At 29.2% G+C, this 20923-nt stretch overlaps 1 protein-coding gene across 1 annotated transcript; it reads left to right on the forward strand.

Moving 5' to 3' along the window:
- The first annotated feature begins 15830 nt into the window (after positions 1–15830).
- LOC110648265 (disease resistance protein RFL1-like) lies at positions 15831–17180 on the forward strand. The gene has a single exon (XM_021802438.2). It carries the CDS (start codon positions 15831–15833, stop codon positions 17178–17180), a length of 1350 nt encoding a protein of 449 aa, XP_021658130.2.
- Positions 17181–20923: the final 3743 nt, after the last annotated feature.

Consider the following 20923-nt stretch of genomic DNA (forward strand, 5'->3'; position numbering starts at 1 on the left):
ATTTTAGGCCATCATTGGCATTATGATTATAGCATATTTTGGTTTATAGTCTTTAATACTTCTATAGTTACAAATATGGGTTCATTATTGCAAGATGCATTTTTTAATTACCTTTTCATTTTCTTTTCCTTTTTCTTCCTTTCCATCTGGATTGTTTGTGATCTCCATGTTAATTTTGTGGAGTGGGTGATGAAGGGGAGTGGACTCATTTAAAGATATGAAGATGAGTCCCATTGGTCGAGACTTGAGATTCACAAACAAGACCAGTCACTTGTGTATAGAGTTAAAGCAAGTAAGATAATAGCACATTAGTAAGTCTATGGTATGGGCATGCTAATTTTCAACTAGTAATAGTCCTTTTCTCGTAAATACTTGCCACTGTACACCATGTTTGTATCATAGTCTGAGATGATTTCACATTATATTCTGTAGTATGATTACTCTATATATTTAAAAAGATTATTACTAAAAAATAATAATTTTGGGTTAATCATCATTTTACAATAGTTTTTCAAACCACTAAATTTATTCTCTTATGAAAATGTTGTATATTTATAATCTATATTTAGCTATTAATTAAAAAAAATAAATATTTTTTTAATTATTATTACGATATATTATTTATAAATTAATATTTTATTTAAATAAATATTTTTTAATCATTTATATATTTAAAATAATAACAAATACTATTTAATTTAGTAATTTTTATAAATACTATTAAATTATCATGTAATATGCTATCTTTTTCAATATATTAACAGTAAAAATTATACCATATGATATAATATTATACTATACAATGCATTAATAAATGACATTGCAGGGGTAAATGGCCACCCGGTTGGCGTATAAAAGAAAAGCAACCGGTTGACTTGATTAGCTATTTTATTATTTTTAGTTCTTGTAAATCTTATTATAAGCCCCTTTTTCAATAATTTACTTTTTCGCCTTGGAGTTATATTAAAATTAATACATGTATTCCTTGATTTTTATAAATTAATAGTTTAATTCTGTATTTTGATTTTCTCAATTTAAAGGTCTTTTTGTTCAATTTTTCGTCATTAATTGTTGAAGAAATGATTGAAATATCTCTAAACATAAATTATATTTTAATCCTTAGATTATGTAAAAATTAACACATATATCCTCTAATTAACGATTTAGTTCTTATAATGTAGATGGATGAACTTTCAATTTAACAAAATCAAAATACATGAATTAAATTATTATTTTTAAAAGTTAAAAAATAAATGTATTAATTTTATTATAATTCAGACACAAAAAATAATTTAATATTTTCTTAGTAATATCCCTAAAGAGCACTTGGCTACTTTGTTTGGCCACTTGACCCTTGAAAGCTCAAAAGTTGTAGGACTTACGGCTGTCGACTCTTTTGTAGATCATCGAAAATGGTGGATCTTGACTTTTGGGGGCCTATTCTGTTGCCTTTGAAAGTTGTATCTAGAGGGAAAGACTTTTCGGTGGTGTTTCCATGTGTCTATTGGCCGGTCCTCTCCAAGTAGTAGGTGGAGTGTGGGATGAGCAACGGCGCTGCACTTGTTCTTACCTTCCTCCTTCAGTAGCTCTAGGGTTTGTGGTTTGGGCCTTGGGCTAGAGTTGTAATGTATATAGCTTCTCTTAGGCCTCCTCTTTTTTTGTTATTTATGAGATCTTTGGACTTTTACTGAGTCTTTGTTCTAAGCCCAAGGCCGTAATAATTCTTTCTAATGATATAATATCTATTATCTAAGGTCTCTCTCTCCCACACACACACACACACACACACACACACACACACACACACACACACACACACACAAGATGACATTGATTTTGTAAATAATGCCCGTCATTATTTATATTATTTATAAAAATACCAATAAAAATATATTTGGGATGACAATTGTATATATTTATTATTAATAACATAAATTAGAGACCAAAATCCTTCACTAATTACCTTTAGAGATAATAAGTAGGGGAGAGCATATTTCGGTTTAAATCAAAAAATCAAATCGAACTAAGTTAATTCTGTTCAATCGTTTTGTTTTAAGATTCAATCGGTTTAGTTTAGTTATTTTCATTAAAAAAAATCGAACCGAATCAAAATTATATATATATATATATATATATATATATATATATATATATATATATATATATATATATATATATAGAGAGAGAGAGAGAGAGAGAGAGAGAGAGAGAGAGAGAGAGAGAGAGAGAGGAAACCTAAGATTTTTTAGTTTTAATTTTTAATTTTTTTATGTTTTTATTATTGAGATTTAATATTGAAAATATGAAATTTTACAAAATTCGATTTGATTAGTTTAAAACTGAATTGAACCGATATTTATCGGTTTAGTTTAGTTTGATTTTCTCTTAATAATCGATTATATTTTAGATTTTCGATTTTATTGGTTCGGTTTGAAACTGAACTAATAGTTTGCACACCCCTAATAATAAGGAGAAGCTATTCTATATAATGTTGTCACTAATAACTTTTAGTGACCGATAGTACTGTCAATAAAGAGAAATTATTTTATACAAATTCGTCGCTAATAATTTTTAGCGACAAGTTATCCATTGCTAATTTTTTTTTTAATGAGAAGTTATTCAATGCAAATTTATCACCAATAACTTTTAGTGATGATTTATCTGTTACTAAATTTATAAATAATTTTAATTTATAATATTATCATAATTGATATAAATTATTTGTAATATTATTTTAATAGTAATTGTATTTATACTAAAAATCTTATTATAATCTATATTCATAATTCTATAAGTATCGTTAATTCATTAAATATTATTTAGTTTTTTATACCAAGATTAAAAATTATTTAGTTTAATAGAGATAAAATTAATAAACAATATTAAATGCCGAATCTCACTTATAATAATTAAAATTTTAAATTATTCTAAATAATTACAAACTTATAATAATAAATTATAAAATTATTGCTAAAATTGAACTATTTAATTAAATAAAAATTTTGTAATTATATCAATAAATATAAAATTTTAAATAATCTTCTATTCAATGAGAAATATTTGATTTGTTATATATTTATGGTTATTTTATTTTAAATATTAGTAACATGTAACTTTTATATTTACATACTCTATTTTCATGCGCTAAAACTTAAGTTTAATTAATTTTTATTTATAATTTGATTTATTTTTCTTTCTTTGTGTATCTTTTTTTCTCCGAAGGGAAAATCTAATTATAAATCTTTAAATTTTTTGAATTTCTATGTATCACAGGAATCATTCCTATAAGAGCAGTTTCACATTAATGTGATCAGTAGGATTTTATTATTATTGCTAATATCAAATAAAACTAATATTCTTACAAATTCAATAATAGTTATATAGCCTAAGATAAATAGATTTTCTTTTTTTATGTTTAATATTGATGCATCCTATAATATTTAGGATGATTAATATCATTTTTATATAAGAAAAATACATTTTATATGTATTTGTATGAGATTTTAAATTTTTTAGGTCTATTTAGTTTAAATGTAGATTAATTATAATTTGTTAATATCTTTATGTGTTTAAACATATATATATTATTTTAGATTTATTAGTCAATCTTAGTTAGATTGTTGATTTTGATCATAAAGTTATGAGAAAACATAATTATATTTTTGCATATATAATTATGTGAAAGTTATGCTTCTCCCAATATTATTTTTAAGTTGTTATGTTTTAGATATTTTTTTAAAATAATAAAAACTAGAGAAAGATATGAAAAGAAAAAGAAGAAAAAAAGTCATTTGATTACTTGAGAGTATTAATTATATAATTAATATGAATTAATTAAAAATGCATGATTATATATATATATATATATATATATATATATATATATATATATATATATATATATATAATGTGTTTAAAAAATATATAATATAATTTATAATTTTAAAAAATAAAAACACGTAAATATTAAATAAGTTTTAAAATTATTTATATTAAATAATGATGTTGCTAGTAGTTTTTTTTTTTTTTTTTTTTTTTTTTATCTTGACCTAGATGACAATGTAGACCTGCACTGAGAAAAAGTGATAAAGTGGATGGTCTTTTGGTGGATCACTCTGACACTCAAGTCAGTAGTCTTGATTTTTTTAGAGAGAGATAAAGAATTCTTTTATAACAAAGAATAATGGATATAGTAACGTACCTGAGTCTTTCTTTTGGCTGATATTTAGAGGTTTTTTTAAGGAAATAGTCGTTACTCTATTTAAGATGGTGATTTTGGTCGAATATTCATTGGTCTCCGTGATATATGCTTTTTATTGGATTATGTGTGAGATTATCGCTCTGTCCATGGAATCTGGGCTGAATCCAATACTCGGTGTTTGCTCGCAAGGGTTTAGTTTGCCGTTTTGAACGAACTAAACTATTGTTCGGTCTTTCTTTATATTTTGCTCGTTAAGTCTTTGCTTAGGTTTGCCACATTAAAAATATTTCTTCTTTTGACTATTCACGTTAGAAATGTCTTTTGACTTCTTGACTTTTTCTTGGAGAACAGTATCAAATAATATGACAATATAAAATTTCAAAATATCAAAATAATGAAAATGAAAATGAAAATTTATAATGATAATGCAATAAATTATAAAATATCATTTAAAAATTATCCTACTTTCTATTTTATAAATAATTTCTTTTACATTAATCTAATTATATAACTTCGTTATGTAAATTAATATTATTTAAAATATAAAAAAATATAATATTAATAAATCAAACTTATTTTTTCTTAAAAAAAAGTAAAATAATAAAATTTAAATATTATAATACTATAATAATATTATATTATATATATAAAAATTGTATAAAATAATTAAAATACAAGTATATAAAATGTGTAACATATATATATATATATATATATATATATATATATATATATATATATATATATATATAACTTAAATAAAAAAATGAATCTAAACCAGAATTTCCTTTGAGTGTGAACGTAGAAGTTGGGCAATTGTAGTGTCAAAACAATGCCACCAAAATTGACTAACCAAACGGCTACCGCTCGTTGACTCTTTCAACAAAGAATTTTCTTATGCATGCATTGAAATGTATGATAGAATTTATATATAAATTTTATATTTTTATACTTTAAATTTATAATTTTTTTTAAAATATGAATAATAAAAAATTTAAATATTATAGTATATGTTACAATGTAATTTATATTTCTACACAATAAACATTATAATTTTATGAAATGTATTATATTTATATAATTTTATAAAATATTTTTAAATTTTGATTTTTTAAATCCCTCGAAATCTCTAAAAAATAATTTATCACATAACAGCTTTTCCTCTGCATGCTGAAAACAAAAATTTCCCACAAATATCGTCTCACATTATTGTCTTCCACCGCAGGTCGGGCAGAGACGCAGATTTCTCTGCAGATTCATTCTGTTGCTTTTCCTCTAAATTCTCTCTCTCCCTTTTTCCAAAAAGTTAAATGATTTAACTCTGAACGTTGAAGAATCTTCGCGCCAATATGTTATATATTAAAATTAAATCGTTATAGATTGTATTATTAAAGATCATGTATATTTAAAAATATATTTATATCTGTAATCTTTTTATAAATAATAAAGAATAGAAAAAAAAAATGAAAAGGTAAGTTTACGGTTCTTAATATTCACGGTTTTTGAATTTTATTTAATATTAAATGGGATTATTATATATATTATTATATATAGAGAGAGAGAGAGAGAGAGAGAGAGAGAGAGAGAGAGAGAGAGAGCTTAGTGTTAGAACTTTTTTCTTAGTAAGCTTGGATAACCTGACTTATTACATATTTATCCAATCACATCACTCAATCCATTTAGATATTGTCAATTATTAAACTTATTATTTGATATCATTATTTAATATGTTAATAAGCCTAATAATTTATTATTGATAATTCACAACCTAATACAAATAAATAATCGAACAATCTCCCACTTGGATAGCAGTAATCAATTTATTAAACTAAAAGAACAGATTAATAAAATACAAAATAATATCCAATAATAAGTAAGCAATTTAACTTATAAAATCCAGTTAATGAAACGACAAACAAAATAATATTGAATCCGATAGGAAAAATAATATTATATATATGTGCCAATAAAATCTCAAAAGCAAAAAAACTGAATTTAAATGGAAAATGTGACAAGATATGTCCAAAAACAATGGTCTAAGCATTCTATACAAATGTTAACACAAATGTAATATAAAACAGACTCCCACTAGACCAAAGTATCATCAAAAGTTTTCACTACACCCATATGCGCAACATGCTTCTGAAAAACACTAATGGGCAAAGCTTTGGTTAACGAATCCGCAATCATTCGGTCCATAGTAATATGTTCAATTTGAGTCTTTGATTCACGAATCTTCTCTCGAACTAACAAGAATTTGACATCAAAATGCTTAGTTCGACTAGAAATCCTATGATTTTGAGAGAAGCAAACAACAGGAGCATTGTCACAATAAATGATCAAGGGCCTTAAGATGCTCTCAACAACAAGCATACCAGAAATCAATTTCTTTAACTAAATAGCTTGACAAGTGGCCTCATAACAAGCAACATACTCTGCTTCCATAGTGGAGGTAGTGGTAAGTATCTGTTTGGCACTCTTCCAAGAAACAGCTCCTCCAGACATCATAAAGATGTAACCTGAAGTAGATTTTCTATCATCTACACAGCCAACAAAGTCAGAACCAAGGTACCCAATGACTTCTGGATTGCCAGATTTTTTGTAAGTCAACATATAATTTTTAGTACCCTATAAATATCTCATAACTTTCTTTGCAGCATTCCAGTGACTCCATCCAGGTTTACTCAAGTATCTACCAAGGACACTAATAACAAATGCTATATCAGGACGAGTGCATACTTGAGCATACATCAAGCTCCCAACAGCACAACTATATGAAATCTTTTCCATTTCAATCCTTTCCTTGTCATCCTGAGGACACTGAGCTTTAGACAGTTTCTCACCTGAAAGAATAAGTGCAACAGAAGATGAGCAAGTGTGCATGTTAAATCTAAGAACTCGATCAATATAAGTTCCTTGAGACAAACCCATTATGCCTCGAGACTTGTCATGGTGAATCTGAATACCTAGAACATATGTGGCCTGACCAAGATCTTTCATGTCAAAGTGACTAGAAAGCATATATTTTGTTTCGTTCAAGAGATTGATGCTATTACTGGCAAGAAGAATGTCATCAACATACAACACTAGAATAATGAAATGGCTCCCACTAACCTTTTGAAAGATGCATTGATCTGAAGCATTCTCCTCAAAACCAAGAGAAGTCAAAACTTGATAAAACTTCAGATGCCATTATCTAGAAGCCTATTTCAACCCATAAATGGATCTTTTTAACTTGCACACTAAGTGTTCTTTACCAGCTTCTATGAAATCATTAGGTTGAACCATATACACATCTTCATATAAGTCTCCATTTAAGAAAGCTATTTTAACATCCATCTGGTGGATTTCTAAGTCATAATGAGCAACTTAAGCCATAACCACACGAAAGGCATCTTTAGTGGACAGTGGGAAAAATGTTTCTGTATAATCTATACCTTCCCTCTGATTATAACCTTTTGCTACTAGTCTGGTCTTATACCTTTCTATTTCATCTTTGACTCCATGTTTAGTCTTAAAGGCCCATTTACAACCCACAGCTTTACAACCATTTGGTAATTCAACAAGATCCCAGACTTGATTGTGATACATAGAAGATAGTTCATCCTGCATGGCTCTCATCCATTCTGAAGAATTAGGACTACATATAGCCTCCTGATAAGAAATAGGATCAGAAATATCAGCACTATCAAACTTGTGTTCCTGTAAATAGACCATATAATCATTTGATATTGCAGGTCTATGAATCCTTTGAGATCTCCTTAAAGTTACAACTTCATCAACTGTATCAGGCCCCTCAGCATCTACAATTGGTGGTTCTAAATTGACATCAATAGGATTCTGAACTTCATCATTGTCCTTAGGAGGATTAAAATCTACTGAGGAAGGCAACAAAGGCATAGGAAAGACAACAGTTTCATCTCTAAGATCGAAAACACGAGGTATTTGACTCCCACTATCCATCTCATCCTCAAAATAAATAGCACGATCTGACGCTAAGCGAATTGCTTAATGGTGCATAACTTTAAAGTAAAATAACTAAGTAATTAAAAATAACAATTATAGGCTAATTTCATAAATTCTAAGTCAATAATGAATTTTCTGCACTTTGGAAATAATTAAATTTATCAGTATATTTTCTGTTCATTTCTTATGGTTTCAGTCTTAATTAATTTATAACAGTGCCCAAGTAACCTATAACAGACTATAAAGCTGGATACATGGGAGCATACTGGTTAGACCTCCATATGTCTACCTTGTATACAACTGTCATGTCAGGCACAAGGCCAGTGGGCAGGATATCAAAGCCAGAAATAAAATTAAGCACAATGGCCAACGTGCAGATATATAGCCTATAGAACAATCATATCAGACATATTTTATCGGTCAATGATTATTCATGTAGGCAGTACTGTTATCTGTAATCCCTAATTAGTATACCAATCGATCCAAACTATATACATAAGCCTAGGTTTACTTTGAGCAATTAAGCATTATTAATTACTTATTAGAAATTTCATGTCACTTTGTAGTGGGAAAGTGGGTATCACATATTTATTTCATGTAATTCAGTGTTTAGCAACATATTAGGGTTAAAACCCTACCATAAAATAGTTTGTCTTGTGAACCTTTCTTTAGGTTTAGTTTTAATGTCTTAACTTTATCTATCAATTTAATCAATTTGGGGCCACTGTTTGGCCATACTTCCTTCATGGAAGTTGTTTCTCTATGTATTGTATCTGTTTTTCCTTTTTGAATCATGTCATTTGGGTTGCTAGAACTCAAGTTATGGTCAATTAACCATAACTGGTTCATTTCCTAATTCTGGATTCTTAACTAGGTAGATTTTGAAGTTACATTTTACCAATTTAATTGAACATGTTGCAGTCACTTTTAGGCTTAGTGCTTCATAGAGTTTGTTGCTCTATGTCTTACGGTCATTTAGAATTTTGGATTCCAATTTTTTAAGTTTTGTAGAATTACTTATAGCTAAATCACTGGCCTGGACTCAAGTACCCTATGCCAACAGGATCCTAGTTCAGGTCAGTAGCTTTGACTCAACTTTTGTGATTCTTACATTTATAATTTGAGGAAAGTGTATAAAAAAAAATGTTGGAGCTCTATTTCTCAGGTTTCTAGAACAATATGGCTCATTCCAATTGGAGTTTCCTAGTAAGAGATATGACCAAAAGACTGTTCTTGAGTCAAATGGTCACTTAGACAATTTCCAGAATTTGCATACTAACTTGATCTAACCAATTGACTTAGTTTCCTTGATTTTTAGGTTTTGGTCAAAATACCAATATTGTAGATTGATGTCTTGTGGATATTTTGCCACTGGTTTCATTGCACTTGGATTTCTGTAGACCATGTTATGGCCTCTTTGCCAAAACTGGTCAAGTAAGCCTATTTCTAGCAATTTTTGGGCAATGTGGTTCTGGACAGTTTTGTTACCTAAATTGGGCCAACAATTTGAATTGGTTTAAGGCATTTCTGGTCTCTGTGATCTTCATGAAAGTTGTAGTCCTATATCTAAGCTTTCCAATGGTATAAAATTTAGGTCATTTGGACCCATCTAGTGGGAGTTATAGCCAAATGAATGTGTACTGTTCATTTGGTCAATTTTCTGGGTTCATCATTTGGTCATCCGGATTGGGACAATAATTTGGTCAATTTCTGGGCAAAATTTTAGCATGGTCTCTCCATGAAAAATGAAACATTTTAGGTCTAGTTTCATCTCCAATTAGCCTCATAGCAATTGGAGTAACACAATTTTGGTTATGGCTCAAAACACATACTGGATTCAACAATTCTCAACCTGCAAAGAAATTTACACTTCCAAATTTCATTTCCTCCAACTCCCAAAGTACAATTCAATATTTATGGCACTTCTAATATCATCAATTCATCTCAACACTATTAAATTCTAGCAACAACACAAAGTCTCCAATAGCTAAACCAAAACCCTAACTCCAATTTATCAACCACAACATACACATGCAATCATTTTCTTACACATATAACTTCATATACATATCCATTAACATCACTAAACACCATTTACATGCATGAAAACATTAAACTCCCATATATCTCAAAGCTGTTGAAATCTAGGGTTCTAAATTACTAATCATTTTCTTCCAATTTCATGTCAAACTCACTCATTTCAACCTCAATTCAAGGTTTAACAAGGAAAGAAGAAGAAAACTTGCACAAACCTTAAATGGACAATTCTTCAAGTTATTAAAACTTCACCAATCCTTTCTTTCTTGGCTGCCTATAGTCTTTCCAAGGTGTGGTGATTAATTTTTGTGAAGAAACTTGTGAGGTTTATGGTGAGAATGGGAGGGATTTAGAGCTTGCATGAAGAATATTCATGGAGGAACAATGGGAGAAGGATTCGGCCACTTGAGAGAAATGAGGAAGAAGATGAAGTTAGTGGATTAGATTTTGTCATTATGCCTATATATATTCCACTAAGTTTTGTTTATTAATTTCAATCTCTAAAGTTTTAATAATTCTAATAAGTCCCCCTTATGTTTCCTTTAATTACATTGCATATAATTTCATATTTTTATGGGATTTTCAAAATTTAAATATCACTCATTTTAATGGACATTTAGGTCAAAAGTTGACTCTAGGTGCCAAATGACCAAAATCCCCCTCTTCGGGTTATAGTCAAACTTTTTCAGTTATACCGAGTAAATCTCCGATCCGATAGTTCCTTTAATTTTATATTATCTATTTCATTTTTATTTTTATCTGTACTAATTAACTAAATTTTCTTTGACATTTTCAATGCCATTCATACCTCAGTAGACCTTTAATTACGTCCCGGAAATTATTTCCTAGGGTTTCTTGTGGGTCTAGAGTCATCAACTGTCTACGCAGTGACTTCCCGGTACGGTACCTATCGTTGTGGTTCCGGCTCCTTTAACCTAGTTACATTTCATTTCTTTTATTTTCTCTTAATTTTTTTTGTCTTTATTTCATCAATTTATGTTTCCTCACCCTAGTTTAAGTGTAGTTTCAGACATTCTAGCTATCCGAACAAATATCAGTCGTCGATATTAGTCGTCGAAACAGTAAAACGTACGGACTACCTACAGTGAGGGCATTACAATACTAGAGCTAGAGAGGTAAGTTCTAGACTATTACCTTCCTTCTCATGCTTCTTCTTAAGCTTAAAATAGTCCTCTAACTTATGGCCAAGCTTCTTACAATAGTTGCACTTGCCTTTGAAGGGCGTCTTCTTAATTGTTAAATTATGACCATGCTTACCACCATTCTTGTTCTCAAATTTAGCTTTAGACTTCTTATCCTTCTGAAATTTCTCATTAGTCTTGCTACTAGACCCTTGAAAAACATAATTAAAAAAAGGAGTATTCCCTTTCCTCATAGATTCCTCTTCTTGACACACAATAGCTATCAATTGATTAACTGTCCACTCCCCTTGTTGGGAGTTGTAAGAAGTCTTGAGAATTTTGAATTGAGATGGAAGATATTCAATAATGCACCAAACCAAAAAACTCTCTCCCAAATCAAGATCAAAAGACTTGAGCTTGTTGAAATAACTTATAAGTGTCATGATATGTTCCTGTACACCACTAACACTATCATATTGGGTGTGCTCCAGCAAAGAAAGATAATGACTCTTTTGAGCCTTGTCGAACTTTTTAAACTTTTCAGCAATAGCCTACATAAATTCCTTAGCAGTCTCCTTATCAGGAATACCCTATCTTATGGACTTATCTATAGCATACTTTATCACCATTAAGCAAACCTATTAGAATTTTGCCACTTCTCATGATAAGTCTTTTCAGCAATAGTGGAATCATTAGTAAGTTCAGCAGGTGCATCAACCCATAAGGCTAAATCCAGTTGGGCTATTGCTAGGTATATGCTCAGAGGCTCTTTTCAATCATCAAAATTTGAGCCATTCAGAGTTTTCACAACAGATAATTGCATAGAAATAATAGCTGAATAAAACAATAGAGGAAATGTGAATGTATATAACATAATCACAAAACTAAAGTTTCCTTTCAAATCCAGCTAAGAAAGCAATTATGTATAAAACTATTGTTTATTATAATCCCGCTTAAGGGTCCCAGACTACAATAAAATCAAGAAAACTCATTGAACATATATATATATATATATAAACCAACATTTTTAACACTTTTATATCGATGAGGTATTAAAAAATATTAAAGATAATCAACAAATAATATTATAATCAATAATAACATATTATATTAATAGTGTTATACCGATGGGTATATTCACTATTAATATAATCCAAATAACTCTTAAAATCTATGGAATAAATTTTCAAACAAACTAACAAAATAATTTTATGACTAGTCCCATGATAGGTGAGCTCATAATCATAAAAGTGTTTACCATAATCATAAATATAGTAATAATGTTGCTACTCATGAATATGCTCTCAATATGCCTGAATATAATTAGTCTGACAAAACTAACAACTATTAATAAACACATAATATTATCATAATTAATAAATACATAATCAAACAGAATTGTAAATATTTTATGCTCTTGGCTTTTATTAAATTAATTACACGTGATAATTTGTAGTTTTTATATGAGCTACGAAATTTAATAATATTCAATCATAATTACTATATGAATATATTATGTATTGTTTCGAAAACCAACATACAACCATATGAATTTCAATATTTCTTCCTTTGGCTATCGCATTGGAAATGTCTTTTGATTTCTTGATTTTTTTCTGAGAGAGTGGTATCAAATAATATGACAATATAAAATTTCAAGATATCAAAATAATGAAAATGAAAATTTGCAATGATAATGCAATAAATTATAAAATAACTTTTAAAAATTATCCTATTTTCTATTTTATAAATAATTTTTTTACATTAATATAATTATATAACTTCGTTTTGCAAATTAATATTATTTAAAATAAAAAATATAATATTAATAAATCAAACTTATTTTTTCTTAAATTAAAATATAAGTATATATAACGAAAATGTGTAACATATATATATATATATATATATATATATATATATATATATATATATATATACACACACTAAAACACAATAATTTTAGTGTTCCTAAGGAACGGTAAAATACTATATACTAATACAAGGCAATTTTTTTTACTGTTTTTAGGAACGGTTAAAATATCAATTTTATTCTTTCTAATTTTATTGCTATATACTAATACAAGACAATTTTTTTTATTGTTTTTAAGAACAGTAAAATTATTTTCTTATTCTTAATTTTTTTTAATTTCTATTTTACCGACTCTTTCTTTCTATTGTGACTAGCCCCCTAGCTACAACAACTCACTTGGGCAAGTCCTAAGACGGAAATTGCACCCCAAGGCCTCAACCATTGGTCTTACAAGTCGGTTCTATGAATATATGTATATAGTTGGTGTATTTGCTATGGATCTGTTATATATACATATAATTTGTACATTTCAATTTTTTATTTTAATTTCAATTATTTTTATTTATTTTCATTAAAATAACTTATTCTATTAGAGTTTTTATTTTTATTTTTATCCATTTTATTTATTTTTAAAATTCTTTAATTTATTATAAAAAATTATTTATTTGTTTTTTAATTTATATTATAGCTTTTAACATGTTACTTTACTTTTTTTTTAATTAGTTCAACCGTCTAAAAGGAATGTTTGAACCCAATTCAAATTTTTATTTAAGTGTTTATTTTATTAATTATATTTTAAAATTTTTATTTATTTTTTGTTTAATTTTAAACTATATGAATTCAAATTATTTTTTACTATTTTATTTTCCCATTATGTCATTTTTATTATTTTTTAATTATTTCACTATTTAATTATTAAATTCACATTAATCATTATTATCTTTATTAAATTTATTTTAAGATGGCTTTATCTTACAACAAAATGAATTTTACTTTATACACTAATATTATATTAATAAGATATCAAAATCTCATCTCATTATTAAAAAATATATATAATAACAAAAAATTACTGATCTATTTTAACAATATTTCTTGCACCATTTTTTTTCCTATAAGCACTACCTTAAAATAGTAAGATTTAATTAGTATTACTATTGTTTCATCATCATCTAAAAAAATATTAAAAACTATATATATAGAGTTTTTCATAATATTTATTTAGAGTTGTTAGTCTATCATATGTGTAAATTTAGTTTATAAGTAGTAAATAATTAAATTTGATTTACTCTTACATTTAATTTTAAATATATTTAATTTATTTGTTAAAAATTAAAAAACATTTTAGAAACAATATTTATTTGCATATTTTTTTTATATACTAAACCTATTACCATGAGAATAATATTAGGTTTTTTTTTTAGATGGGTTATTTAATTTATTATTTTAATAAGTATTACTAACATCTTCTTTTATAACTAAGCTCAAAAGTTTGGGAAAAAAAAATTAAACTCAACAATTAAATATTTTTTTTATCAAATTTAACTTTATCGAATAATAAATATCATGTTATTAATATTAAATTAGTCTTAAACTAAATTATATTTATATATAACTAATATACAATATAGTGAATGATTAAAATTTTATTTTAATGGAATTAACTAAATAATTTTATTAATTATCAATAGATAATAATTTTATTTATAAAATATATGTATAATATTTTATATTATTATAAAATTAAATTAAATATATTTTTATATAATTTTTTTATTAATTATATTAACATAGTAAATATAAAAAAAATAATATTCATATATATATATATATATATATATATATATATATATATATATATATATAACTTAAATAACAAAATGAATCTAAACAAGAATTTCTTTTGTAGTGTGAACGTAGAAGTTGGGCAATTGCTGGGAAATTTTCATTGTCAAAACAATGCCACCAAAATTGGCTAACCAAATGGCTACGGCTCGTTGACTCTTTCAACAAAGAATTTTCTTATGCACAATGAAATGTACCTACTAGACATATAAATTTTATATTTTTGTATTTTAAATTTATATATTGTTTTAAAGTATGAATAATAAAAAATTAAAATATAATGATATATTTTACAATATAATTTATATTTCTACACAATAAACATTATATTTTTATGAAATGTATCATATTTATATAATTTTATAAAGTATTTTTAAATTTTGATTTTTTAAATCCCTTGAAATTCCTAAAAAATAATTTATCACATAACAGCTTTTCCTCCGCATGCTGAAAACAAAAATTTCCCACAAATATCGTCTCACATTGTTGTCTTCCACTGCAAGTCGGGCAGACACTCTCTTTTTTCAAAAATTTAAATGATTTAACTCTGAAGGTTGAAGAATCTTCATGCCAATATCCGCTTAGTCTCTCACTTACTATTATTTAGCTGGACTCTTCCTTCTGTTTCTGCGATCATGTTATAGCCATGTCAGGCAAGAGGCGGCAGCTATTAGCCCCGCCTGGGAAGCTATCAAAGGCTCCTTTTTTTTTTTCTGCATTTCTGCAGATCGCTTTTGATGATTTGGAAGCCAATCTCATAGTCCCAAAAATATGAAATTGGCGGACTTCATGCAGTAGAGAGAGTTCAGAAAAAAAAAACAACCCACAGATGCAGCAGCTCTACGAAGTAACCGACTGGCTCAACAGAGTAGATTGCTTGCAGGAGGATGCAAAGGAGATAATTAAAGAAGCTGAAGAAGAAATTCGTAACAAAGCTCTCAGACGGTTCTGTCCCAAGAACTGCTGCTCCTACAATGGGGTTGGAAAGAGGGTAAGTGAAAAGCGCAAAGAAGTGACTGAACTTACAAAGGATGGTGAATTTGATGCTGTTGTCAAGATAAAGCCTGGTGATTTAGTGATCCAGATGCCTGTACCTGAAACTCTGGGGTTGGATTCCAAACTCGAAGAAATATGGAGAAGGATTGAAGATCCAAGTGTGGGAATTATTGGGTCATATGGAATGGAAGGTGCGGCTAAGACCGCCCTCCTCAAAGAGATCTACAATAAGATTGAAGTAGAGTGTTTGCCACCAGAACTTGCTCTGCAATTGTTTCAGTTCTCAGTGGGAGGGGAGACTCTAAATGCTCATTGGGAGATCTCAATGCTGGCTGAGGAAGTTGCTGATGTGTGCAAGGGTTTGCCGCTTTCGCTCACCACTATTGGTCGAGCCATGGCTAGTAAGACCAAACTCGGCAATTGGAAGCTTGCAATTGAAAAATTGAAGACTCAGCCATCAGCATTTCCAGATGTTGAAGTTAGTGTCTTTTCTGTTCTCAAGATAAGCTATGACAGCTTGAGCACAGATGCCCCCAGGAATTGCTTTCTGTACTTTTCGTTGTTCCCAGGAGTTGATAATATTAAGAAAAAGGAACTAATTGAACTCTGGATCGCAGAAGGGTTTCAACATAAATTTAACAGCATGTATGATGCCAGGGAAGAAGAAGAAGACACTTTAGAAAGTCTAAAGAGTGCGAGTTTGTTGGAGAGTGGTAAATCAGGAGATTTTGTTAAAAAGCATGGCGTGATTCAAGCAATGACCTTGTGGCTAGCTCGCGAGGAGGGAAAGGAAGAGGACAAAGTGTTGGTACAGGTAAAAACACTACAGCTTTCAATATGCATTAAAGCAGAGAGGATATCATTGTGGGGTCCCAGCATCGAATTCCTCCCCAAGACACCTTCTTGCCATCATCTTACAACATTGCTTCTCAGGGCTAATAATTTGAAGATACTGCCAAGTGAATTCTTTCAATCTATGCCTGCTTTAAGAGTTCTGGACTTGTCATATAACAAAGGCTTAATTGAGCTACCTGTGGGCATTGGGAATTTGAGGAACTTGCGGTATCTTAATTTGTCAGGGACTTGCATAGAAATATTGCCAGTGGAGGTTCAGAATTTGAAGAAGTTGCAGTCTTTGATATTGGATGGCACACTGCTCCAGCTTCTATACCAATGGGCGTGATCTCTAGTCTTTCATTATTGCAGGCTTGTAGGAGAGTATTTGATTAGTTCTCCACTAGATCATCAGTAAAGCTAGGTTATGGAGCTTTTCTTAATGCCCCCTACATGTGAGGCTTCTTGTTGAAGTGTTAATTTGTAGAAAATATTAAGGACATTTTATTTCTATTTTTACTGATTTATGCATATTTTTATTGGTTTATTATTGATTTTATTTTGAATTGTCTAATTTTTATTATTTTAGTTCTAAAGTGAATTTTGGTGAAATATATAAATTTTAAGTTAGGATTATATGTTACAGGAGATGGGATGATTCGGCCATGTCTTGATTAAAAATGAATTTTGACCCTTTGACTCATGTTTTGGCTTCTAGCCTTCTTTTTGTCTTTTAATAGAAAATATCACCTGTCTGGGCCATGAGGACCACTCTTCATGCAGAGAGGAAAGCTTATGGCCACTAACTTTAATCCGAGCCATGTGACGTCTTTTGAGGCCCAACTGCATTTTCATCAAGGGTTATCTGAGGCCAATTTCTTCATCGCAGCCGCCAGTCTTGAAAGATCAAGGAGAAGGCTATCTGGGAATATTGGGAGACTTCGGAGTTTAAGAATCGAAGCTAGAGAATTTTTTTAGTGCTTTCTAAAATCTGTTCTTTAATTGTATTTTATTGTTTTGTTATTTTAGAATGATAAATATAGGAATACAATTATTAGAATTGGGTCTTTAATTTTTATCAATATTAAACTAAATTTTCATCTGGGCATTTTGATGTAGCTTACGTAGATATACGGAGACTTCAGTTAGACAAGTAAAGCATATTAGGCTAGAGGATAGAAAGAAAAAAAGAGGTGGACTTAAATTGACTTGGAGTAGAGTAGTAAAATATGATCTAGAAGCATTACACGTTTCTGAGGATTTAACCCAAAATTAGTTTAGAGTGAAGAAAGCGAATTCATATAACCGACCCTAAATTTTTGAGATAAAGGCTTAGTTGAATTGAGTTGAGTTGATTTTTGTTATCAATGTAATAATTTATTATTTGATCTTAATGCTTTGGAATATGGTTCAATATTTAAATGATATTTATCATTGATCAATGCAGGGGAAGGCCTTCGATTTTGAAAAGATGATAAACTTCAGGGAGCAGGCAGTATGGAGTCTTTTGTTTTGAGATTAGAAGGGGCAATTGTCTACTTAGTAAGTGATAACATTTCACTTTAATGGAGATTTCTTATATCTTGACTATGATGGGCTTGAGGTTTGTTAACTAGGGATAGCAACAGGTCGGGTTTTGCGAATATCCAATTCGATCGAATTCTAATAAGATAGGTTTGAATAGTATATAATTGAGTTTAAGATTGATTCAGATTTAAAATTTAATATCCATAGTGGATTCGAGTCTGATTCGGATTTTATATGTTAAGTATCCGTTACCTAAACCTGTTATATTTAATTAAATTTAAAACATGTATTTTTTATAATAATATTTATAAATTTTTATATATTTTATTTTATATAAAATAAAATTAAAATATTTTCTGAAATTATTAAATTTTTAAAATATAAATTATTAATAAAAATTATTTTTTATATAGATTATTAATTAAAATATATAAAATTAAATGGGTACACATTTACCAAATAATAATAATTGGGTTTGGTGCAGAATTGGATAATTGTAAATAAATTTTAATTGAATTTGAGATGAATTTGAGTTTTAAAAATATTAACCAGATTCGTCGACTGTGGCATGCAAGAATTCCTTGCTTGTTAAACATTGGTTTCCATGAGTTCTACTTCACATGTGGCTGAACTTTAAGAGGCTCATTTTTCATAGAATATTGAAAAGTTAAGACGTTCCTAGCCCTCCAAATGGACCAAAGAACCATAAACAACAAATCAGATGATCATCATAAAAACCTTAAGCAAGATTCTTAATCCATTCAAACCCTCATTCCCATGCAACATAAGCAGAAGTGGAGATAGGAGCAGTACCCGAGAAGAAAAGGACAATCACGTAAAGCATGATTAATGGTTTCATTCTCTTCCTTACATCTCTAACAGATTGAATCAATGGAGACACCCCTACTAATTAGAGCTGACTTTGCTATAACTAGTCACAACATGCCCCATAGATAAAATGTTTTAACTTCCGGTGGTACTGCTTGTTTCCACAACTTACCCCATGAAGCATCTCCTACTAAGTCGATGAACCAGTTGAATCCGAGAGCAATACTTGCGGCAACGCCAAATGATATGCAAAACACACAGCAAATAATCCATTCTTTGAGAAATGCCATAGTGTAAGGTCAAAACCTCTTCGTAAGCTGAGTGAAATTTCTGCAATTTGTGAAGCCTCAAACGACAGAAGAAAAATAGCGTCAATAAGAGGGATATTCCAGCTCATAGTCTCATGGTTAATTAATTTATCTACCGTAGATTCCGCATCAAGGATTGAAGGTGAAGACCATATCCAAAAACCATTCTGCTTCGGTAAGAAATTATCCCTCCATATACGAATATTACTTCCATTACCTATCAACCATCTACAACCTTTTTCCAATAACCACCGAGACTGAATAATGCTTGCCAGGCAAAACTAGGTTGATATATAACCAACTCTTGCATTCATAAAAGAACACTTTGGAAAATATCTAGCTTTAAGAGCACGAGCCAACAAGGAATCTATATCTTCCATTAAACGCCAACTTTGTTTCGCCAACATAGCAATATCCTATCCCTCCAAACTTCTTCGACCAGCACAGATTCTGCCATGAAGTCCAATGTAACAGTCTCTCATCTTGTTTCTGACCCCACAAGAAACAAGCCATCATAGAACTAGTCTAATTACAAACCTCCATTGGCAACAAAAAACAGCTCATGGTATAGGTTGCAATGGACTGGACCACAGCCTTAAGCAACACCTCTTTACCCTTGAGAGATTTTTTTTTTTAATAGCCATTTTCTTCATTATAAAATGATAACATATGTAACACGTAATACCCCTAATTTTCAAATAATTATTTTATATATAAATATAAATATTTTAGTCTAATCTCTAGTTTTGTGGGCTTTGCGTAGATACTTTCGTTTCGTGACAATTCGACCGTCGCACGGATCTACAATTTCAGGCTAAGCAGATAAGTTACCGGAATCACTTCGGAACTGGGTCAAAGTTATAGGCTACCCCACCATTTTCAAACGCCCCGGATGCATTCCAAGAGTCAGAATTGGCATAGGTAAATCTGAACTCCGAGTTTCTTCAATTTTATATTGCTGGGTTTAGAATAAAATTTCATAAAATATTCATGGGTAGCTAGAAAATTATAATTTCTTTTGCGTTAGCTCTGTAATATTGTTAAGAACCACGGGACAAAATTTTATAATTTTTAGAGCTAGCTAGAATGACTTTTGCAAAATATACGTTTTAAGCTTTATAATTGAATTTTCAGATTATATGAGATTTGCTTGAGTTGGAGGGCCCAGAAGGGGCCATATATTGTTGTTTAGATGATGTGTGGCTTTAGAAGTGTAATTTGAACTATTTTGCAGGTAGGGTAGGTCTTAGATATAGGGGAGGCTCTGCCGGATTTCCGGCATAAATTAGGGTATCCTTATTTCTTTAAAATTTTGATTTGGGTTAGCATTAATAAATTTATAACATAGTTATCTAGGTGATCAAGGTCATTCATCATTTTCTCCTCAGCCACCGCAGCAATTTTTGATCAATCAGTGAGAAAAATTTTA

This window comes from Hevea brasiliensis, chromosome 1 (genome assembly GCF_030052815.1).
Source record: "Hevea brasiliensis isolate MT/VB/25A 57/8 chromosome 1, ASM3005281v1, whole genome shotgun sequence".
NCBI classification, from domain to species: domain Eukaryota; kingdom Viridiplantae; phylum Streptophyta; class Magnoliopsida; order Malpighiales; family Euphorbiaceae; genus Hevea; species Hevea brasiliensis.